Genomic DNA, 25,880 nt, shown 5'->3' with positions numbered 1-25,880 from the left:
CTCCTGATGAGCTACCATAAAGTCCTTATTTACTTATGTTATTATTATATTGTATTACTCTTATGGTATTAGTATTTTATTGAAATTGTATTAGATATTATTTTGTAAGCATTTTCGAAATCAATGTCTATATATTTAAGAGACTTGCCTAGGTAAACTGTGTAATCATCTTCTTGTGTCTTGTGTTGTGTTATTTTTGGTCTTAACCATGTATTTTTTGCTAACGTTATCATGTCCCGAGACAATTATCAAAATAGCCTTATGCATAATATATATCAGTTTAAAATATATGATATTAGCTTGGCTAATATACTAAAAACACCCTTAAAGCAATTACACTTTGGTTCACACAAGCCCTTATATATACTATTTTATAGTTAAATAAGCCCCTAAATTATGATTTTTACTCATGAAAGCCTTTGATTTTAATATTAAAATAAAAATACTTTTAAAATAAAGCTAACGTGAATTTAATTAAAATAGTTCATTAAATTTTAAAAAAGAAAATAATTTTTAAAAAGAAAAATAAAATAATATTTTAAAATTTATTGAAAGTGTATATATACCTAACACACTCAATAATTTGTTGTTAATGCTAAAAGGTGCGTAATTTCTATTTCATCAACAATAATTTAACTAAAATTCAAAATATATTTATTTTAATGAAAAACTTTTACGAATAAAAATCATAAATTAGAGATTTATTTAACTACAGATCGAGTTGAAGAGGGAAAATTTAATTTAAAAGGGAGGAATTAAAGTGGGGAGGAGTGGGAAAAAACCGTCCGGGGCTGAACCGTTGCCATCTCTAGGTTTTAGTGTTGATGTTGGAGATAGGGACATGACATTAGAAGTAAACGAAATGGAAATCTAAATGAAGATATGTGAAGGGCCAAATGGGACCCGTTGTTGTCCCTCCAATCAATCTCAACCGTAGGATACCATATTTTATAAACCCACCCCTTATAGTACATAATAATGTCATAAATATTATAATCGATGGATTTAAATAACAACAGTACAATTAAATTCAACTGCATTAACATACATTCCTTGCTAACTATCCAAATCATGTGACATACCTAATCAATTTTTTTTATAAAATAAAGTCAATTATCTATGATAAAAACCATATTATATAATTTTTTTTTGAATATGATATTATAAGAGAGAGAAAAGTGGAGTAATGTAAAGGTCATATATTTCGTGTGTGCTAATAAATGATATGTTTCAGATTGGGAAGTAAATGAAGCTGTAGAATAGAGGCCCCCACTCTTATTTAATTTCAAATTTTGTCTCATTTTCATCCTCTCTCTTTTTTATGCCTCATTAATTATATATTATATAATATTTGGGTTTCCCAAAATCAAATTTAATTAAAAAAATTTTGAATTTTTGTTGGGTTTTTTTTTTCTTTTTAAAATATTTGTATATAGGAAAGTTTAATTAAATGTTTGGATTTGTTTATAATTATTGATATAGAATATAGATGGTAGGGTTTTTGTTACTAAAGATGGATTATTTAAGACATCACAGTAGCTACAAAAAGATGTAGCAGTTTCACTTTACATTTGAGACATCATCATGTTTGTCCCTATATGTTAGTACTCTTGAAATATTGATAGATAAAGATGCTTTATAGATTCCTAAAATAGCTTCATGCATGCATGCATTTATATGTATATATGATTACAATTTTGTGACATCGAGGTGCATTTTCAACATAGTTTTTTGCAATATTGTATTAGTTTTAAAGATAGAATTAGGGATGATAAGGGGGCAAATCATATCAAAATTAGGATTTTATTATTATTTTATTTAATCATATAAAAATTATCTAACTAAAATCAACGAAAAGTAGTTAATGTGTTATGATAATAATATGTTATAAATGTTTTAAAAAATTAATTAAAATATATAAATTTGTTATAAAATTAATGTAAGGAAATTTTGCTATTTTTTTCGAGACAGGATGGTGCAAGTTTGATCAAAGCCCGAATCATCTTGCTACGAAGCGGATTGAAAAAATTCGACCGATCAGATCAAAACACCTCTAGATAGAATAATTGGGCAAACTTAATTAATTGTCACAAGCCAAAGTAAATAAAACAATCAAAGGGTTTTGCTGGGAATGTAAATGAGACACTTTGAAGAAAAAAACTTGATTTCGATTTGGTAATTATCAAGCTGAATTCAAGCAAATATAATACTAAACTTAAACAGGTTATGAGCTTAATCGAGCTTTTCATTTTAATATATTGAGTTTATGTACATTTTTACCCTTATTACATAAAGAAAAACTTTAAGTATGAACAAACTTAATTGAGCTTGAGCTCGAATAGTTGAATTATGTCTCGAGTTGAAATCGAACTCAAAAAATGATGTTTGATCAAGTTTAAATCCAGTATCAAATCCTAAATTTCAAGCTAAACTATAGATTAAACTTGTTACTATTCAAACTCCACTCGCCTCGATTATATTCCTAAGTTTTGCTACTTGAATCCATATATATACACATTTCATTTGTGTGTATATATTTATAACAGTACGTAGCCATGAAAGTCAGGGAATCGAAATATATCCATGATGGTTCCAATGATTTCAAAAAGGCTTTTACGTACTAAGATAATAATAATCAAAATATTTAAAGAAAATTAAATGGACTGATTGGTTTTTATCAAGTAAGAGAGTAAGAGGGTGGGTTGTTGAGGATGGTAAATGTGAGAAATTGATGTGTGATGGACATATATAATTGTGATAAAAACCGACAAATAGAAATAAAAGTGGAGCTTCAATGTACTATAAATCAACGCTCCAAGTGATGGTTTTTTTTTTCTCTTTTGAAATAAAATTATATTTTCCTCACTGTTTTGTCAAAATTTTGCATTAATACATTCTTATTTTGCTTCAACTTTAGCAGCAGACTGTTTTACGCTTTCAAAGTGGGTTTAATTATGAATTTCATCCTTATGATTTATAAAATCTTAAAAGTTGAAATTAACTTTATTACAGTTTAATCTTCATATTCTATGAAAATTCAAAAGCTAGTCTAGTTATTTAACATATAGAATTGAATTGTGGATTTTTGATGCATATAAATTGCTAAAATACTTATTTCTAGGTCAGCAATTAAAAGATAATGATTAAATGCACAATTTTTATAAAATCTGAGGATCAAATACAATTTTTCATTTTTAAAAAAAATTAAAAATGGAATTTAGAAGTAGAGACCATTTTTGAAAATTCACTAATTTCTCATTGATTTGAGTTATTTTCCTTTTTGGAAACTCATTTTCTTCTATCTTAAAACCCTAAAACAGAGTGCACTCTCATGAACAAGGGTGAATCCAAAGTTAGCAGCACTGGCCTTGAATTCCGAAAATGGAAATTATAAATTAATATAATGAGAATTTCGACCCAAAAATTTATAATTCAATTGGGTCATTAAAAATTTCCCCTACCTTAACCCCTGCCCATGAAGAGCTGTTTGGGTGCACCTGCAACAAGATCTCTGCCCCCTACACATTCAAATGAATAATACTCATAAAGTTCTTAAAAATAAATAACCTTAGTTAAACAAGAAGATGTAAGAAATGAAGACACGGAGATGCCGTGTGTGGTCATCGAAAGCTAGTTGTAACCCCTATTTTAGCCCCCTTCTTTATATCATCAGAAAGGAAACTCTTATTTAAAACAGACACCACAAGTTGCAGGCTTTTGTCCCATGCCCACTACCTCTCTTCTCTCTTTCCAAATTTCCATACGTATATATGAAATTATGAATATCCCTCCCCCCTATGCATCTCACAGTCACTCTCAAAGTTTACTCACAGTTATGTTCACTTTGTCGTGTTTTCAATGCTGTAATAAATCACTCCAGCCTTCCCATAGACAAGTTCCCTTCATTCTCTTCGTTTTAGTTAAATAATCATTTATAACATCATTTTTTTTTAATTCGAGATCTTTCGATATTCAATAATCATATTGGATCTTAATTAAATTTAAAATTTAGATAAAATTCACCCAATACTTTTTCTTATCCGAATTGAACCAATGCTTTATTTAACTAACATTAAACTCCTTATAACTAGATTATATCGAACTAACATTTAAAACAGGGCATCAATGGCATGATTGCATTACCAGTTGCAGTATTTTTAAATGAATGGTAATAATAAGATGGTGGGCGGCTGAATGGAATATTGCAAAAGTCATTACCAGAAAATTAGAAAGACAGCAGTAACCAACCAGACAGACGGCATTTTTTAAGAATTGAAGAACCGAACCTAACCATTACTGTGGGTATCTTTGTCATTTCACTGCTCTCACTGTTTCCACATTTTTTGCCTTAATTATTCGTTTTATTTTAAGAGTATTCTAGTATTTATTATCTTTAGAATAAATGATTAATGTACATGTATTAAATGGTTTTACTAAGACCTACCATGTACGTCAAATAGAGTAGGAGTTATTACAATAAAATTAGATTACGTTTATTTTTTTATAATTGGTATATTTTTTTTCAAAAAAAAAATTGAATGCATGGCAAAAAATACGTAAACTAATATAAGCAAAATATAAAGCATAACAGTAGTAAATAGGGAAAAAGTATATAAGCAAAATATAAAGCGCGTGAAATAAATGCATCTAGCTATATGCATGTAAGACAATCTTTTAGGGTAAGTAGGCATGCTACGACGAGACATTTATTTTCCTAAATTATTTGGGTTCGTTTAAAAAAAAACATTTAAATTATATATATTTATTGCTAATCATTATTATAAAAATTCGAATTTAATTATATGGAATTTGAATTCCACAATTTTCAGGTTCATATGCATTTGCAAGCTAAAGTTGAAAAGATTTTTCACCCAAATTTTCTTTTTATATATATATATAACACAACATGTTATAAAAGGAAACAAAATAATTAAGGTGACATGCATGCATGTTAATAATATATTTACGTTAAGCAGCCAAACTGAACCCTTAGCATTTGAATAAAAAATCAAATAACCTAAAGCATTATTAATATATTTAAACTGTATAGTACGATCAAAAACTAATTAATATGTCACTCCAAGACCAACATAAAAATAATATATATAAATAAATCCCAATAAAACTCCATCATCATTCATCATATTGATCCAAGTCGAGTGTATCATTTAATTCACCCCTATTTAATTTTCTATTTATAACCATCGAATTTTATCTACCTTATTTATTACCTTCTGTTAGCTCTTACCTATTTTCCCATTTTCGAGTTGCCATAACCTTTTTTTTATCACTACACTGTTTTTTTTTTCACTTTCGACCATTCTTTAGTGAAAAATCGAACCAGCAACATCATCAACCCAACTAGGGCAAATATTCAAATGAAATTTTTAGATACCCATCCTAAAAAAGAAGATTTACTTTGATTGTGATAGTTTCAAAGCTATACCACTGTTCTTTGTATTGTATTTCCTCCTTTTTATAGTAACCCTTTTTCCCTTTATTCCCCCCCCCCTTCACTGCTTTTAGGGTATAACGGTTTTCTTTTCCTTTTGTTTTTGGAGTGCAATGGATGATAATTTGTGTGAGTTTTCCGATGAGCCTGAGTTCGTCGGTGAAGATGATTTATTTAGTATTTTTGAAAGTTTAGATGGTCTTATTGATTTCCCAGTACCTTTTACTCCGTTAGAAGAAATGACGACGGCTACAACGGCGGCGGCTGTGGGTGTTGGTGGTGGTAGTGCACAAAAATCAGCTCCATTAATGGAGTCGGAAACGGAGGAAACTTCACCGAAAACCAAGAGACAAAAACTGGGTTCTTTAGAAGAAACAATGAATACTGATGGGCCTCAAAGGATGTCTCATATTACCGTCGAACGGAACCGGAGGAAGCAAATGAACGAACATTTATCGGTGCTGAGATCGCTGATGCCGTGTTTTTATGTCAAAAGAGTAAGCTAAACCCGTTGGCCGTCACTTAAATCTTATTTAGTTTCTTGTTTTTGATCTTAAATTCGAGATTTTTTTCGTGAATTTTAATGTTTAAAGGGTGATCAAGCATCCATCATTGGTGGTGTAGTGGATTATATCAACGAGTTACAGCAAGTTTTACAAGCACTCGAAGCTAAAAAACAAAGGAAAGTTTACAGTGAAGTGTTGAGTCCAAGGGTGGTTTTAAGTCCAAGACCGTCACCACTCAGTCCTCGGAAGCCACCGTTGAGTCCCCGTTTGAACTTGCCAATAAGTCCGAGAACACCACAACCCGGTAGTCCGTACAAACCACGGTTGCAAAAGGGTTACCTCTCACCAACAATGGCGGCTAGTACTTCACTTGAACCCTCTCCCACTTCTTCAACTTCCTCCGTTGACAACAACAACGAACTCGTCGCTAACTCAAAATCACACGTCGCCGACGTGGAAGTGAAGTTTTCAGGTCCCAACCTTGTTTTAAAGACAGTATCTCCTCGGATTCCCGGTCAAGCTCTCAAAATAATCTCAGCTCTGGAAGAACTCTCACTGGAAATCCTTAATGTCAACATTATCACCGTTGATGAAACCATGCTTAACTCTTTCACGATCAAGGTAACAAAAAAAAAATCAAAAACATTATTATTTTTTCTTAATTATATGTTTTTATAATTTAATTACAAAGAACCAAAAAAAGACAGCAAAAGGTAATCATTTTGTGCAATGATGTTCTTTTTTTTTTTTTTCTTAAAGTTAGCAACGTTTATTTTTGTTCTTTACTGCATCATCTTTGATTTTAAATGATTCGTTTCATCATTGATAAAAAGGAATCCGACATGAAACTGGTCCAGTGGTAACTCTTAATATTAATATTATGGACCAAAGCTAACTGGTTTTGTCGTAACATGAAAAAGAAAAACTGACATTGATGTACTTCAAAACGGTACTTCGCTGTAAAAAAAAAAAAACACAAAATTTACTGGATATCTCACCGTGATGAAATGTTATGTTTGTATCTTTATGTTAATATAACATTATATTTTTTGTGTTTTTTTTAATGAACAGATTGGAATTGAATGCCAACTGAGTGCTGAAGAATTGGCTCAACAAATCCAGCAAACATTCGGCCATTGCTAGGGTTTTTATTACTCCATGGATCATATATATATACACATAGAGAGAGTTTCCATTTTCAGTGTTTTAAAATATTTACAGATTCATCCTTTTCTGGGAATGGGAATCTGGGAATATATGCATTTTACTCTTCTTCTTTTTTAGAATTTCTGTTTAACAAATTACATGTAATTGTAGATTGGTAATATTATTATGATTATCATGACTCTGCATGCATTTAGCTTAGATTTTTATAGTGTTTTAGTGTAACACTCATCCTTTGTAATTTTTGTAGTTTTTATTAGGTTAAAGTTTTTTGCGTATTTTGCATGTAGGAAACATACAATTAATTAATTATCCATTTGTTTTAAGTTCAATTATTCTCTGTTTCTGGGATTTTTTTTTTCTTTTTCTTTTGTTTTTGTTGGATTTTAGTTTTCTATTTTTTAGTTAAATTTATAATAAAATAACACGATGGAAATAAAGAACAATATTAAAAAAACCTTTTTATTTTAAAAAATAAATAATATTGTTGCGAGGGTCTTCTTATATAAAATCTATAAATAGGTCTTGAAGCCAAAGCATCCTAAAACTTTGGGTAAACTCACTTAATGTGATTAAATTGTTAATAAGTTTACATTTTGGTCATTTAATTTTAAAAAGTTACAAAAATGATCATTGAATTATTCAAAAGTTTCATTTAAGTGACAATACTGTTAAAATCATTGTTGTACGACGTTCTCTATTTGCAACACCTACACTAGTCAAAAGCACTCATTCCCTTTCTCTTCTACCATTTAGTTTTTTCATAAAATAATTTTGAATGTCACAAATTTGTGAAACAAAATTCAAATAGTATTTTTCTCTGATATTTGACACTAACCTTCAAACTGATTTAGATCTATGGTATGTTCTTCCACTCCTTGATGAATACTAATCCACCATACCAATTATCAAATCATCACTTGGAACTCACTAACCGAATTTAAAAACAAAAGAAGAACTTAACAACCTAATGACTCAAATAGAAACTTTTGAATAGTTTAATAACTTAAATGAAAACTTTCAATAATTCAGTGACCAGCTTCAAACTTTTTAAAGCTGAGTGACCAAAATATAAACTTATTAATAATTTACTGACCTTGGTGTAATTTACCCTAAAACCTTAATTTTTTCTAATGAGAAAGTGCAATTACACAATGAAAGAAATCATCAACCTATTCACACTTGTTGCACTTCGACCATATCTTGTTGAAGCCAAGAGTCAGGTCTATTCGACCGAATCATCAAGGTAACGAGTGTTTGTGTCATCTCTTTTGCACCCTTTCGCCAATGAGTCCATTACAAAATTTGCTTCACGTACAACATGTATCACTTGTGATTGCCAATCATGTTCTAACAGCCACCAAATGAATCTTACTATTACATCAGAGCTAGCATGCAAGTTCTTGTCATTCACTACCTAGACGGCCTCCTAACAATCACTCTCCAATAACACCCTCTTATACCCTTTATTCCAGGCCAATTCTAAACCGATATAAATTGCCCAAATTTTTGCAACCAAGACATCACCTATACCTACACTTTTTTTAAATGCCACGAGCTATCGCCATTACTTTTTTCTCACTACACCTCCAACCATCGACTAGCCATGCACAACATGCACCGTACAATCCACATTAACTATCATCCATCCTTGTGGAGAAACACGCCATTGAACTAGCATCATACCATGGCCAATAAGTGATCGACGCCACATCGCCACTTGCTGAAGACTACCAGTCAAACTAATACAATTTGTAACTATCGCTTTCGCACATAAGTTGACACATTGGAGTAACCGCATGTAACAGCCCGATTTAGTGAGGAAAAATGTAATGGCCTAAATTTTCAGAGGTGTCAGAACGGTGATTCGAGATCACTAAATTCGACAAATGAGTAGAAAATATTATTAATTTAGTGAGTATAAGTTAAATGTGAAGTGAGGAAAATTTTTGAAATAGTGAATAGTGCACTAGAAATAAATATTAAAATAATTAGAATAAAAAACGAGGTATCGAGACCTCAGAGATTTTAAACCGAGCCATAAATATTTTTATAAATATTTATGGAGTGTTAAAAATTTAGTATTAAAGTTTCGTTAAGAAATTTTAAAGTTCCGATAATTAATTGAACAAAAAGGACTAAATTGTAATAAATGCAAAATTATGGGAAATGATTAAATAGCTTAAATGATAAAAGGAAGAGGGTTTAAAAGGAAAATAGACCCAAGGTCTATTTGGGCTGGACGGCAAAGGTACAAAATTAGTAAGAAAATAAGGAGAATTAAGGGCAAAATTAGAATATTACAAAATTTACTTAATAAAGCTAGGATTGAAGTGGAATTATCTAGATTTCTCTTTATTTTTCTGCATCCTCATCAGCTAAAACACCATAGAAGGGTTTCCTTAAGCTGGTTCTTCATATTTTTACTGCAAGTAAGTTCAATTCTTGATTATTTCTTTAAATTTTTGTGTTTTTGTGACTTTTACAACTAGGCCCACTTTTTGTATTCATTAGTTTTTTATTCTATGAAAGAAGTTGAAAATTAATATGAATACATGCTGGAAGTATATGACGATTTAGCATGGAATTAGAGCTTTAAATTGTTCATATGCTGATTTTATTGAAAGAATTGAATAGAAAGTGAATGTTTGGGACCTAATAGTAAAAGAGTTTGAAGTTAGGGTTATATGTGGAAATTATAAATTTCAATAGTTGTGAAATAACTTATAATGTCTAGGTAAAGTACTAATTGAGAAAAATTAGCTTAATTGAGAGGTTAATTGAGCAAGGACTGAATTGTATGAACTGTGAAATTTGGGGCAAAATAGAAATCAACATTTTGCACTAAAATAGTTTTAGACAGCAGCAGTGGTTTAATTTTGAAAAATCACCAAAAATTGTGGGAATTGAATTAGAGGGTGAATAAAATATGAAATTAAAGCTTATTGAGTTTAGTTTCTCATAGAAGAAACGGTGTAAGTAATGGAATTGTAAATTATGAGATATAATAAATTTTATGAGACAATGTCAGAATGATTTCGGGTTCTCCTGTTCTGACTTTGGAAAATCATAAAAATTTGAAGAAAAATAATTATGAGTTATAATTTATATTTTTAGAATCCTTAATAAGTCTATTTTCAAAAGAAACAAACAGAAACATCATCCAAATTCTGTACAATTAGATAATTCATTTTTAGTGAAGAGTGGTCAGAACTGCCAGACAGCGAAATAGGGGAAACTTTAAAGAATAAACTGTACTATTTGGATGAACTAAAAATTCTGAAAATTTTATGATAAGAAGATATTTGAGTGTAGTTTCAGGGAAAATTAACGGATCTTAATTTGGAGCTCTGTAGCTCCGGATAAAAATAATTTAGTGACTCTAACTCGGATAAACAGCTTTGAATATACATGTGAGTGAATAGTGAAATTATAGTTAATGTTGTTTAAGTGTGTTATACATATTAAGGATGTGGAATGGAGAGGAGGAGGAGGAAATGTAGGAAATATATGAATGATTTGTGTATAATTGGTCATATGCTTGATTATAATTGATAAACGATGAAATAGAAGTGAAGCTTATATTTGTGCATTATTGGTCATGGTTTAAGCTCATGTGTGAAAATAAAGTTTCATAGTATGTGTGTATGGTATATTCGGTATATGATTTCGCATGAAATGATGTCATGAATGGTTTATGAATTAACACATGTTGGTAAGCGTGATACATGAATAAATGTTGTGCTCATCTATGCTTATAATGCTTATGCTATATGTGTATTTGGCTAACATATTTGGTGTACATGCTTAGGCTTTGGCCAAGTAGTGGCTAGATTATGCCACGTTAAATTTATAAGTTATCCATTGAAATGGTAAGTGCCTAATTGAAATTATGCTTGTGATCATGAAAAGGGTGGTAAGGTTTAAATTATGTAATCTCTAGTGAAATGATTTATCATGTAGTTAGTTCAAAAAAAGAGTTATGTTTAAATACACTAGCTTGCGACTATGGTTGAATGATATATTTATATCTTGTGTGATGTGCATAGGAAACGAGTGTGCAAAGGTAATGAAATAGTAAGTTCATATGGCTGAAATTTAATGACTAAATGTTAATTTCATAAATCATATAATATATGATGATATATATTTGTTGATGGATTGAGAATAAAATAAAAATGCGAAAATCGAATAAATTATCAAATTGAGCGGAACGTCGAATTTGAGTATTTCTGATCAGTGACAAGTGACAAGTGATAAGTAGTAGCTTTAGCTACACTTATCTGATCAGTGACAAGTGATAAGTGATAAGTGGTAGCTTTAGCTACACTTATCTGATCAATGACAAGTAACAAGTGATAAGTGGTAGCTTTAGCTACACTTATCTGATTAGGGACAAGTGACAAGTGATAAATGTGATCCGTGTAAGACCGTGGCAATGCTATGGCTTCAGAAAGTGATAAGTGATCATATGCAAGACCATAGTTATACTATGGCAAAGTGGAAGTGAAGTACTCAATTTTCCATAACCGTTCCCTAATTTGATTAAGGATGGTAAGTGACAAATGGGCCCAAAAGAATTAAAGTAAATGGATAAGTGGTAGTGTATTTATATCAGGATGATGTTGTTATTTAAGCTAAAGTGATATTTTCATTGCAAAATTGAGAATTTCATAAATGTGTTAGTGAATAGTATAATCGATAAATGTATTAGTGTTAAACTTAATGACATTGAATTGTATGTGAATTAAACGGAAATTGCTAGTAATATGATTTAAATTGTGAGCATGAGAAATTACAAATTGAATGAAATGGAAATGAAGCATTGAATTGCATGAGTATGTATCGGGTCTTGTAGGCCCTATTTATTAAGATTATAATATTTTGAGGATATATTGTGAAGAGTTATAAAAGCATGTTAATAATTTTGAAAGTTTTAATTTAGATGAAATTTTTATAACTCGGTTAAATACGTTTACAAGTGTATGTGTTCTGGTAATGCCTCGTATCCTATTCCAGTGTTGGATACGGGTAAGGAGTGTTACACTGCAAGTTCCTATTTTTCCATAGCTGCTAATAGACCACATCGAATAGTACATTCCATACAGCCCCCACCTTCATATGACCCCCTATTGGACACTAAAGTTGGATAGCAACCTCTTCGAAAGTTCTACTGAAAAGAAAGTACCTTGCTCTGTAATTGGAACCATACACTCCCATATTTTTTTACCTACCCCACGGTCTCAGGGAACATGGATGGGATTTTCAAGTTCCGCCCCACATTCATCACAACCACAACTGTCATAAAGTCCTCTGCGGTAAAGCTCAATTTTACCTAATATCCTCTCTCGTAATACCAACCATAAGAAAAATAGTATTTGCTACGACAAGACATCCTTTCATATCAATTTCCATTGCCATATCTCATTACTAAAAAGAACACCTACTAGCCTTTTATATGTGCCATGAATAGTGAAAAGACCCAAAGAATTGTCATCCTAACAACATACATCAGACCCAGCTAGTGAACTCGGCATTGGTACTAGTTCTATTTGAAGCAAAGTGCCCAAGTCTAATTGAAGGCCAAATTGTCTCTAGTCTCATTCGCCATTCAAATTGACCATATCACATACCTATACATCCTCCAACTGTTCCCCAAACCTTGAAACTAAATTTCATAACGACCCAAGTTCACCAAACCATGCATTATCCCAAAACCAAATGTTTTTCCTATCCCCAACATTCCATCTTAGATTCTCACATAATAGGCTCTACACATCTAGCAAAGACCTCCAAATGAATGAACAACATGAACGAGTAATACTAGTTGTGTAAATATCCACAACTTTATATTTCCCTTGCAACACTCTCACCCATAAGTCATCACACTAGTTTATGTACCCCATACCCAACTTCATCAAGAAAGCTTGATTCCCAACACTTAACTGACGCAAGCCTAACCCTCCATCATTAATCACTCGACAAAAGTCTTCTCATTTCATCGACAGTAGCTTTCACTCCCTATTACGCACCCCCCACACCTATAACTCCAATTGGAAGGAGGGTGGTTTACATAAAATAATTGGGTACACCTAGCAACACCAACTTGGCAAGTGTGACTCGACTTGCTAAAGACAATAATTTCACATTGTAACCATTAATTTTGTTTATTATCTTAGCAAAAATAAATTGAAACGTCCCTGATCCGCCATAATTTGATATATCAAATTATGCTCTCTCGGATAGTTAATGTAATGACCTAAAATTCACAAGCACCGAAAAAGTACATTATCGGGCCTCCGTCTTAGTAAATTAAGTTTGAAAATAATTATTAGAAATATTTACTAGACTAGCTGTGTGTTTAATTAAGTTTTAGATAGGTGAATTTAGCTTAATTAGGAATAATTAGCAAAAAGGGATTAAATTGCAATAGAAGTGAAAGTTTAATTATAGATTAAAAGAAAATAATAGGGACTAAATAGATAATTATGCCAATTGCCAAATTTGAGACGCATAAGTATAAAAATCTGAGATTTTTATGTGTTAAAAAAATGTTATTAAATTATTATTATTATTAAATTAGTATTATTAAATTATTATTATTATATTTTAAATAAATAAATAAAAAGTTGACAAATGTATGTTGCATATGAAGACATGTGGAAAAATGAAATACATATATTAGTAATTATTACATATTTACTTATCATTTAAGTAAATAATATTAAAATATATTATTATTATTATTATTAACTAGGAATAAAGTAAAAGAAAGAAACAAAGAAGAAAAGAAACAGAATAGCTAGAAAAGAAACAGAGAAAGAGACGAAAAACAGGGGAAGAAAGAAAGGAAAGAAAAGAAAAGGGGAAATTGAGATTTTTAAGCTTCAAGTTAATTGGTAAGCTAAATTTAGTCATTTTCTCTTCATTTTGATGTTTTTTTTTGGAACCCTAGAGTGAAATACTCTTGGATTTAAGTTGAAAATTTGAAAGTTAATAGATTTTTTTTAGGGTTTATGTTGAATAAATGATGGAATTGATGATTTATTTGATAGAGTTCTAGTTAGAGTTGATAAAAGGATAAAATTGTGAACTAAACTATAAGTTTTGAATTTTAGGGATTAAATTGAGGGAAATTCGAAATTAGTGAAAAATGCTGAAGAAATTAGTAGATAAAATTTAGTTTGGATGAAATTTGAATAGAAATAGAGTGTGAATTAAATTGGAAAAGTAAATAAATTTAGTTAGGATTAAATTAGAATTAAAGTATAAATTAGATAGAAATTCTATTATTATTATAAATTAATGTTGTAAGTGATGGTGTAAATTATTATTATTTTCGTAACTAACAAAGAACTCGAGGCATCGGCACACAAAGGAAAGGAGAAGGTTATTGAGGAATAATCGAGCAAAATTCGGGTTTGTATTACTATAATTTAAATTTATTTATTATTGATTGTTATATTTTAATTAAAATGCATGGTAAGTAAAAATTAGGTAAGCAATTGGAATGATAATAGTGACTTGAATTGAATCAAATTAAATTGAATGATGGAAATATGTGAATATTTGAAATGTATATTGATTAAAAAGTATTAGTGATTTAAATTTGATTGAAAAATGAATTTTAAAATATGAATTAAATAAAGTGAATTAATTTATGAATATGTGTGAAAATGTGGATTGTGTATTGATAGAAAAGTGAATTGAATTGAATCAAAATATGATTATATGTGATTATTTGAAATATGTATTGGTATTAAATTGTTAATTGACTAGAAAGTGGAAAAGTGATCTTGCATTGGAAATGGAAGAGAATTGAGAATTTAAATACCCTATTAACTAGTCGGGCTAAGTCGGATATAGTTGGCATGCCATAGGATTTGGAAGAGTACGGGATTTATCGGTTTTGTCGATCAGGCACTTTATGTGTCGTATATCAGGCACCTCGTGTGTCGTATCAGGCACCTCGTGTGTCGTTTCAGGCACTTATGTGTCGTATACTGATCAGGTACTATGTACCGTTTTAGGCACAATGTGCCGTACTGGTGTGATTGGGTTGGAATCCGTGTATCCGTCAAAGTCCAGATTGTTAATAGGGTGAATAATTGAAATGAGAAAATTAAATGAATTTGATCGATTGTAGTATTGAATATGAGGGTGATTGAAATTGTTACATGTGATATGTGATTGAAATTGAAGAATAACTATAAATTTTACTGTGATTGTTAAGTAATGAAAGTTTATGAATTAATTGATATTTAAGAAATTGGATAATTACATGCTTGGTAATTATAATTCTTTATTGTTATTATAATTTGAATTATGGTAATACCACTGAGTATAAAAATACTCAGCGTACGGTTGTTTCCGTGCGCAGGTTGTAGAAGTCAAGTATTGAGCCAGCGTCCAAAATCAGACCCGACTTCAGCAAATTTTGGTGATATATATTTTCTTTTAGAATGTGGCATATACATAGGATGTGTATAAACGTTATTATGTTTTGAATATAAATAGCTAAAAATGTTAGTATTATAAATCTGAGAATTTCAATGAAAGAAATTTATCCATTTCAAATTAATTAGTACATTGATAAATTTAAATTAATATTGAATTAATTGAGTTTGATTAGAATGTATTTAGAATAGAAAATAAGAATATGAAATGAATTGGTTGAATTGGCTGAATTGGTTATGTTTGTAAAAATTTATGGTTTTATTTGCAGGAGGTTTAGTGTAAAAGTAAGCAGAAATGCTGCCGAAATTTTTATAAAAAAAAAGTCAATTTGTAATTTTATATGAATTTATGATTTTATCTTAATATGTTTGATATTTATTTAAGAATTATTGTAAATTATCATATATGTCCGGTAATGCCTCGTAATCCTATTCCGGTGATGGTTTGGGGTTAAGGGGTGTTACAGTTAATGAGCTTATTCTCAAATAGTTTAAAAGTCTTTTTTAATGTTTTTATTGATTATTATTTTTTAGTTTCAATGCTAATTTTCATCATATTTTTATCACTTTTGATACACAAAGTGACAAAACTATGCCATTAGAGGTCTAATGATTGATTTGCGTTTATGTAGAGAGGTGATTAAGGCCAAACATCAATGAGGACCTCAACTATTGTGGAAGTTGTGACATAGGTGTTTGTGTGTTGCGACACTAACCTTCAATCACCACAATGAATTTGAACTTCACCAAAGTTTAACCTAGAGTAGCCAATTGTGAAGGTCACGACACTGAGTATAGGGTGTTGCGGCACTGAGCCTCAAAGTCACAATTTCAAGCCCTTGAGGGTGCGAATCTAAGTCAAATGTTGAAGTGAAGGGAACCTAATGGCTTGTTGTCCAGGTACCGACACCGGCAAGGTCGTGTCACGACACCATGTGACCCTTGAGCCCTCAATGAAGCCAATTGCTATGGTTGTCGCAACACCAAAGCTTAGGTCTAATGAAATTGACCTTCCATCCTCGTCATGACATGGACGCCTATGTGTCGCAACGCTAACCTTCCATCACCTCGAAGAAGTTGAACTTCACCAAAACTTAACCTAAAGTAGTCTACTTTGGAGGTCGTAACATCAAGACTCTAAGCCCTCGAGGTTGTGACTCCAAGCCAAACATTGAAGTGAAGGGAAGTAGTGGCCTGTCGTCCAGGTCGCGGCACCAACAAGGTTGTGTTGTGACACCAAGTGACCCTCAAGCCCTTTATGAAGTCAATTTCCATGAATGTTGCGACACTAAAGGCTGGTGGATGAAAAACTGACGAGGCAACTTTCTGTCTAAACAAGTTCAAGTCATCTACATTTTTGTCATCTTATGTGAATAAATAAATCTCGTATATCCAAGTTCAATTTACTAGGGGTCTCCGGGCGAAAATAGATGAAAAGAGTAGTTTAATGGAATTGAAATGATTGAATATGGATTGAATTGTTATATTTTCAAAAATTACATAGTTTTTATACTATTTGAAATGTGATGGAGGGATTGTATATATATACATTTGTTTTAAGTATCATGATATAGTTATGCAAATGAACTAACCTTTTTTATGTATTTGTAAATATGCATGAAAGTGTTAGATGCCAATGGTATGCCATGTTGGTACCAATGTAATTCAATTGCTAAATTATTGTATTGTCAAGGTAAGTTAAGTAAATTTCATATGAACTTACTAAGCATTTAAAATGCTTACACGTTATCTCATTTTTCCTTGTAGATATTTGATTTTGCAAAACACATCGATTGGATCACCACTAAGCTCACACTATCCTATCAACGATTCAGTAGAATTTTAGTCGTTCAAATCTTGGTTATGTGGCATGTACATAGGTGCTTAAACACGAGTTTATTTGAAAATTATAGTTTGGTTTGAATCATGATTAATAGTTGATCTTTGATAAAATTTTTGCCTATATGTATATGTGTTTGGTTGATAACATGTTTCGCATTTTGAATATTCAAAACTTTATGGAGGAGGTGATGTCACAACGTCGGCCTTGGATTTTCAAAACTTTACAATTTGGTCCTATTTCACGCTCGGGTTGACAAAAGAGCTTTCATAAGCTTGATTAAGACTCGATTTAAGTTATGTGTCATTAAATGATTGTATGTAAGACATGATTTAATGTTTAGATGACATAATTACGATATATTTGACAGTTATTGCTCCGCCAACGGATGTGACATTCCGTAGCTCGGATTCAGCTATCGGATCGGGTGATGGGTGTTACAAACCAAACCTTTTAAAACCCCACTATCAGCACAACTCAACTTGGGGAAGTAACCCTTTACAAGATGCTAGCCAGCTGATATACTATCCACCGAAAGTAAATCATGGAAGAAAGTTACCATAGTATCTTGAATCTTTCCCTCATCATAACATCATAACATTAAGTGTCATCTAACATCCTTAATGCTTTAATTTGATTATGTCGCCGCCTAACCAAAGCACGACTATGAAAATTCTTAGTGTTACGATCACCTCCCAGTATTCAGTTACATCTAGATTTCTAACGCCAAAGAAGCTCTTCTTGGTAGTGCCCTGTATTTCCTTTTCTACCTATATCAACGTAGCAGAGTGCCTCCTCTCCATTACTGCATGCACCCCCGCTAATCTTCTTAAGGGTTTCTCCTTTCTCCTAACAACATTCCCAAAAACCACCCTTTTCCAAAAACTTTATTATTTTTGAACAATATAGTTCCTAATTTATTTGTAATACTATTCCTTTAGGATAACATTCTAAGTAAAACTCAGCTAGTATATACACTATACTCAGTTCATTCTTTCGCCTAAATAAAAAGTAAAAAGAAATATATTTTTTCTTTTAGAAACAGATCATAAATTCCAGAAAAGAAAAAAGAACAAAAATAAAGAATAATTGAAGAACTGAGGTATGAAGTGTGGTATAATAATGGTCCCATGTGCATGCAAATCTATAACAAGATTTCTCAGTATCAGCCTAGCAGACAAAAAAGAGGCCCAAATTTTTGCATGACTGCCTTAAAGAGGCTTATTATTAATATATATTATGGACCTTGGAAACAAAAAATTAAAATTAAAATTCCAATTCATTCATTTATTTATTTTGAACTTTTGTCTCTCCTGATTCAATTTTCAACTCAGGTTTGGACCACCTAATAAAAATCATTTTCTCAGCTGCTCAAATTTCAGAAAAAAATATCAAAATAATTATAGCTCTGGACCCTATGGTTGAAATTGGAATGGTACCTTGTATAAAAAAAAAATTGAATGGTGCCTCATCACATAACTCATCATTACACAAATTTTCATGTGTATGGGCTCTATTGGACTTAATCTATAAACTTTACCACGGCCCGATTTGTCTTTTGGGTGCGAATGTTGGGTTCTTAATGTATCATACATTGAATTATATTGAGCTGGCCAAAAGTGAGTTCGATTCATAGGTTCGCTTGTGCAGTGTATAGTGAGTGTGAGTGTGAGTGTGAGTGTGAGTGTGAGTGTGAGTGTGAGTTTAAAATTGTATTGTATATATAAAAAAAGCTATGTTAGGCTTGATTAATAAATTATATTCACATAAAAAGGTATTATATGGTTATGTTCACTCGACTCACGACTTTCAGAATTTTTATTAGTATTTACACTATTATTTAAACTCTTAATTACGTTGGTGTCATGAGTCAACCGAGCACCGACTTGATTAGGAAATTTCCGTAATTAAAATAAGTAATATAGTATTTTAGTCTTAATTTATCATTCAACTAATGCTTTTTTAAAAAATATTTTTATACATTTTAATTTTATTATGCACACTTTATTAATTCCATTAATTGTATGTATTAATAATGTATTTGATTGAGATGATGTCACAAGTTAACTCGACACCAACTTAAGATTAATGACAACACCATGACAAACAATTTAATCTTCTTCTTTTTTTCATTTTAATATCTTACATAGTTTATGTGTTATTTTTCTTACTTAGTTTCAAACCATACTTTTCATTTTTTTGTTGTATGTTATTTTAAACATATATTTGTGTTCTAAATTTATAATTTTCACACGCATATACATGTAATAGAATTTCTAGTTTAGTTAATTTCATTATATCGGTGCGTTTAACACCATTTATAAGTTTCTTAAATATGTATGAAACTCTTTGTAAACCATTTTTTTGGGGGAAATTTAAAATTTTTTTATGGTTGGTAGAATTAAATTGGATTAGTGGGTTGAATAGAAAATTATTGATTCAATCGGTATACTGAATTGGTGAAAATTGATTAAATAAAATTTCAGTTAATTTAAATATTTAATTTAATGTTAATGTTATTTATAGAGATGATTATACATACACACATTGATATTTAATTACTTGTTTTGATAAGTAAATTATTCACTTACATATCACCAACAAAGTATTTTTCGATAATTTTAAATCAGAGAAAACTATAACATGAAATTAGAGAAATTAGATAAGCAACAGAGATTTAGAATTAGGAAAAGAAACCATGGTCATCAAATGTGAAATTCGGATCCAATTCAGCATTACCGAACGGGAAATCCAACCCGACAGTAGGAGCGTTCATCGCCGAAGTAGCAGCTCGAATAATCTCAGTAAACTCAGACTCAATGGCAACACTAGTACTACCATTGTTCATCACCCCCATCGGATTCGGACACGATGACGTAGGCGAAAGATATCCCGTCTCAAGATTACCGTCGCCGACATCGTTTTCGACCTTTCTGTTCAATGAAAGGTAATTAGGGAACAAAGGGTATGTTTGGTTACCAATATGCTGTTGCTGTTGGTATGGCTCTATGGTACTGGTTCCTTGTTCTTGATTGTTGTTGCTACAAGTATGCCTTCCACGGTAAGCAACGTCGAAGATCGTCGGGTCGTCATCTGATCTTTGAACTTGCTTGGTCGCCAAGCAACCTTGAACATTCCGATGGGTACACCTGTAATATCCTCTGCAAGTAACCCATTTGAACCCATAGCTTAAATTCAATCACACACATATATATATACGCACACACACCCCAAACCTTAACATGTTGACAACCTAGGACTGTGTCAAAAAAAAAAAAAAAACCTCGGATATTTTGCTCCCAAAATGTCTTTTTGTCCATATTTCCTCCAACTAAAGCCATCATCAAGATTTCCTTCCGTTGCAGTACCAGGCCTTACTCGGACTTGTTGCGTCCATCTAGCCAGACTTTTTCTACACGCACAGGAATACACATAATTAACGTATACCGCGTGAAACAATAAGTACGTATTTGTTTTTTTACGCTATACCTTTGCAAGGTGGCATCGTCACGAACGGGGAGACTTTGCGGCTGCGGATCGATCGTGTCCGACTTACCGATTGCTTTGTAGTTGAGCAATGAAAGTGCCTTGTCATAAGAAGCTTGGATCTTTTGTAATAACAATTCACGAGTTTCATTACAAGAAGGAAGGTTTAAATGGGCTTGGAGTTGCATAGCTAGCTCTCTTCCTTGTAATAGTTCATTTATCAGACATTTTTGTTCCCGTTCTTCCATGTCCTCCATTAAAGAAAAACAAAAACCATGAAGAAGGGAGACAATGGGGGTTAGGGCTTTAAATTAAAAATTATTACATTACATGCATTATATGAATGCGAGAAAGATGGTGAAAAAGGGAGAATTTTTCTTCTTTTCTTTATTGAGGGACGGTCTTTGGTCGTATAAAATGTGGAAGGAAAGCGAAAGTCAACGATTGACTGTTTCTATCATTTTTGAACACTCAAAAAGACCCATCAGTGACACGTTACTACCCTTTTCACACTTCTTTGCCGATAGTGACTCACTCATTGCGTTTGCATTTGGTAGGTTAAAATATACTATAGGTCCTTGTACTCTTCAAAATGTTGGAATTTAGTTCCTGTATTTTTATTTTTAGGAATTTAGTCTCTCTACTTTTCGGATTTTAAAATTCAGGTCCAATTGTTAATATTATTAATTTTTTTGGTTAATTTTATTAGTGTGACACTTTGAAATAAAAAAAAAAGTTACTCACTTAATAGCAATGTAACTAAAAAATGAAGTAATAATGAACCTGAATTTAACAAAATAATTATAACAGGGTTAATAGTTGAACTTGAATTTTAAAAATTAAAAATTATAGAGACTAAATTCTTATAAATAAAAGTACAAAGACTAAATTATAATTTTATTAAGAGTATAGAGACTTATGGCATGTTTTAACCCAATTTTGTATGCACGTCATAAGCTTCTTGGCAATGTACTAATAAACCTTTCCAGTACTTTTCAATTTTAATTTTGATATTGAGTAAATTATTTCATCTAAAAAAATTGAAGCAATTTAATCTATGTCAATTTTGAAAAGTAGGTAACTAAGGATAATTAATGTTTTTCAATAATTGTATATAATTTTGATTGATATAATAACAAATTAAGCTCTCAATGTTTGCACGTTTTGTTAATTTTGTCCTACTTTCTAAAAGAATGAAAAGAAAGCGTATATAATTTTTTTTTAAATCCAAAAGATTCAAAAAAATTTAGCTTCACATATATAAACAGACATAATATGTAAGCTATGGGGGTAAATTTTGTTATTATACCAATCAAATTATATGAAGTTAATGAAAAACATTAATACTATGATTTATTGTCTTTAGATGCTTTTTTTTTTCAAAATTGACAGGGATTATACATTGCTTTGTTTTTTTAGAGGGATCAATTTGCTCAATATTGAAATTGAGAAGGACGGGAAAGGTTTATCTTCCATAGTTAATATGGTCTAATTGTGTCCCAGGTACTTGTACTTTTCATTTTTTTAAAAATTAGTTCATTTATTTTTAATTCTAAACAAATTGTTGGATTTAAAAGTTTAAGTTTAATCGATAACGTTGTTAATTGACTTGGATTGAATTTGAATATGTGTTATCAATTGAGTTATAATTTTTAAATCAAACAAATAAAAGCACTAGATTTCTAGAATTTCAAAAGTTCATAGAACATAATTAAACCTATATGTATTTTTTAATTTTATTAATAAGAAAATTATATATATATTGTGAATTATAATAACATGGTAAATCCCATACAGTAAGTACAACTAGCGCAACTCAAACATAAGCTATACTTGGGACGATGAACACTCTTAACCATCAAACCTATATGTATTTTTTAATTTTATTAATAAGAAGCTTTTATATATATATTGTTTTAATTTACTCCTAAAACAATGTATCAATGAATAAGAATATTCTGATAATTTCCTAATTTTTTTATAAAATAAAGACAAAATTGAAAGTTTAAAAGTCATATCTAACTAAAAAAAAAGCTTTCAATTTTAAAGGGACAAACTTATATTTTTTCTGGAAGCAAGACCCTTACCTGACCTTAGCGTCACCCTTGCTAGTTGTTCCCATGGCGGCTTAAACTCATTGGGCATCACCTAATGAAAGATTGTAAATAAACAATGGAGCACTTTGTTTTCTTTAGAAGCTATGATAGTTTTAACTTCACATTTTTTTCCTGAAAGTTGTTTTTAATTGTGTTTCGATTTATATACGAAATTTACTAATGTTTACTATCAAATCTAAGGACTTTGTCGTAATATAGTATTGTGATGGTGATCATGAGATTGGGCTCCATGACAACAAGGATGAGGATAATCCGAGACTTGACTTTTTGTGTATCACTGAAGGGTCTTTTGGTGGTTTTTGATAGTGGTCAATTGGTTAATCAGAATTTGTTTTTAGAGTGGTACGACGATGAGTTAGGATGTAGTTATTAGTAATTGATCAAGGTGATGCATATATGGTTAGTTTTTTAATCTTCCAGTGTTGTTGTTAGCGCCAATTTATCTTTCTCCTCAATTAGCCTCTTTTGCGGATAGTGATATTTGTGCAACAATTTGTAGTATTTTATTTGTCCTTCCTAGTATGTGTTATATCCATGTATTGATGTTGTTTATGTTTCTTATTAATGAAAATATTTTTAAAATGTTAAAATGTGTTTAAAGTCTTTATACTCTTTATACATTTAGATTTTAGTCTGTAAGTCAAATTATTAACAACGTTAATAATCTCTTACTAAATCTAGGTTAATTACAATATTATTTTGTTGTTACATGATTATCAAATAAATATTTCTTTTTAATTTCAAAATCCCATACCAGTAATTTAATACAAAAATCATAACAAAGTTGAAAATGGACCTGAATTTTGAAATCTAAATTTTAAATATAAAAAATTAAATGAAAAAAAAAATCAAATGATATAAGGAACAATGCTGAACCGAAACGGCGCCGTATGGCAATCATCAGAAGAACGGACAGTGCTAATTATTTTGAAGAATTCGTCAGCTCCAATCCAGTCATTTGAGTACCGTAGACCTTGTGGTTTTGGACTAACGACTCCTGGTCTTAGACGTTGGGTCCACTGACTTTCATTTGCTGGCTGCTATTCTTTCTTTGTCTTGTTCCTTTGTTGTTTGCATAATCGTATGAATCAAGTCTGACCAGTCTAGCTACATATTTAAGGATAGGTATTAGATGGATTGATTTGAGAATTGATATATATCACTTAAAATGAACTAGATTTTTTTAAATATTTTTATTTATAATTCTTTTAATAATTTATTTAATTGAACCAGATAAATTGATCGAATTGACAAGACCAATAAACTAATAGCTTGACTGAGTCAATCACTAATTCAATTATGAAATTTTCGTTATTTGCTTTTAATTTAACAATTAAAATTCATATCATAATTTCTATATTTATTAATCACATAATTATTAATTCATTATTTATTATATTTTCTCTATTTTTTAATTAATATTAATTATATAATATATATTTTAATTAAAAAATTAAACTCAAACTTTAATTAAATTGATTTAATTTGTAAATCTTATAATTTTAAATTAGTTTAATTAAATGGATTAAAATCTAAATTATTAAAACATAAAATTAATTGATTAAATATGTGTAACACCCCTAACCCACATCCTTCGTCGGAATAGGGTTACAGAATGTTATCGGAGTTTACAAAACAATTACACATAATTCCACTATTTACTTATGATCATATCAAAGCTGTCCACTCAAGTCATCGTCATTAAATTATCTATATCTTGATCTACGGAACTTCGAATTAAGATTCTCTAAATTTCTATAAAACTAGACTCACATATCTTCTTACCATAAAATTTTCAAAATTTATGGTTTAGCTAATAAGTACAATTTATTCTTTAAAGTCATCTCTGTTCTGCTGTCTGACAGTTTCGACCCTTCTTCACTAAAAATTAATTATCTCATAATATGAAATTCTTTTGCTTACACCGTTTATTCTATGTAAAACTAGACTCAATAAGCTTTAATTTCATATTTTATTCAACCTCTAATTCGATTTCCACAAAATTTGATGAATTTTCAAAGTCGGGCTACTGCTGCTGTCCAAAACTGTTTTAGTGAAAAGTGTTGATAACTAAGTTTATAACACCTCCACTTCCTTTCAATTAAACACTATACATGCCATATAAACCTTAAGATGCATAATAAAATTTACCGAAATAATCTGAATAGTGTGCCTTAATGTGTTGATTCGATCCACTAATTTCACATCAATCTACAAAGAACATTAAACACACAGGAGTAAGCTTATGTAAGCTTAGTAAGATTTTATATATAACTTTAACTCTTCTAAATTTCTTTATTTTCATTTGCATTTCTTTACTTTCCACATTTATCCCATATGCCTAACACACAATTCATAATCATATCATTCAACCATGGTCACAAGCTAATGCATTTAACCAAAACCTTTTTTTTTCGAATTGATCGCATGATAAGTCATTTCATAAAAAAATTGCATAATTTAAACCTTACCACTTTTTCATAAGCATACATTTGCTGAGCAAGATGCATTGCGATTTCCTCTTCTGTGGACGCACCAGAATATGATCCGGGACGGGAAGAGAAAGACTTTTTTTCTCCAGCGGGCTTTCTCTCGTAAAGCCAAAGACGCCCCAAGACAAGGTATAACTGTTGGGAAAGGGACATGATCAATAGAACCTGGCTAGATTCGGGCTGGGATAGTGGTGCCCATTCCTAACCAGTTCCGAAAGGGTTCGCAGCCTAGCATATTTTCACTTAAATACTTACCAATTCAATGCATTATATAAATAATCATATTACCATTTCGCCAATGGCTTAGCACTTGCTTATGCATTAAGCAACCACACTAGTTAGCGTACTTGCACATATATTATATAAA

General features: G+C 30.7%; 2 protein-coding genes and 1 long non-coding RNA gene across 3 annotated transcripts; 2 read left to right on the top strand and 1 right to left on the bottom strand.

Annotated features, from left to right (window-relative positions):
* The first annotated feature begins 5,197 nt into the window (after positions 1 to 5,197).
* On the top strand, positions 5,198 to 7,303 carry LOC107947261 (transcription factor SPEECHLESS). Its single transcript, XM_016881851.2, has 3 exons — positions 5,198 to 5,949; positions 6,046 to 6,579; positions 7,030 to 7,303. The coding sequence occupies exons 1-3, from the start codon at positions 5,566 to 5,568 to the stop codon at positions 7,099 to 7,101; spliced, it is 990 nt and encodes a 329-aa protein (XP_016737340.2). The 5' UTR covers positions 5,198 to 5,565; the 3' UTR covers positions 7,102 to 7,303.
* Positions 7,304 to 13,752: 6,449 nt separating this feature from the next.
* On the top strand, positions 13,753 to 17,106 carry LOC107947682 (uncharacterized). Its single transcript, XR_005921989.1, has 3 exons — positions 13,753 to 14,021; positions 15,503 to 15,562; positions 16,211 to 17,106. It is a non-coding gene; the product is annotated as an uncharacterized lncRNA (long non-coding RNA).
* A 2,972-nt stretch (positions 17,107 to 20,078) lies between these two features.
* Positions 20,079 to 21,163, bottom strand: LOC107947681 (probable WRKY transcription factor 30). Its single transcript, NM_001327536.1, is given in 3 exon segments — positions 20,079 to 20,579; positions 20,702 to 20,830; positions 20,908 to 21,163. Coding segments are annotated over 3 exon segments (861 nt in total). The 5' UTR covers positions 21,162 to 21,163; the 3' UTR covers positions 20,079 to 20,101.
* Positions 21,164 to 25,880: the final 4,717 nt, after the last annotated feature.

Source organism: Gossypium hirsutum, chromosome D12 (genome assembly GCF_007990345.1).
Source record: "Gossypium hirsutum isolate 1008001.06 chromosome D12, Gossypium_hirsutum_v2.1, whole genome shotgun sequence".
Taxonomy (NCBI): domain Eukaryota; kingdom Viridiplantae; phylum Streptophyta; class Magnoliopsida; order Malvales; family Malvaceae; genus Gossypium; species Gossypium hirsutum.
This window is presented reverse-complemented; position numbering and strand designations above follow the sequence as displayed.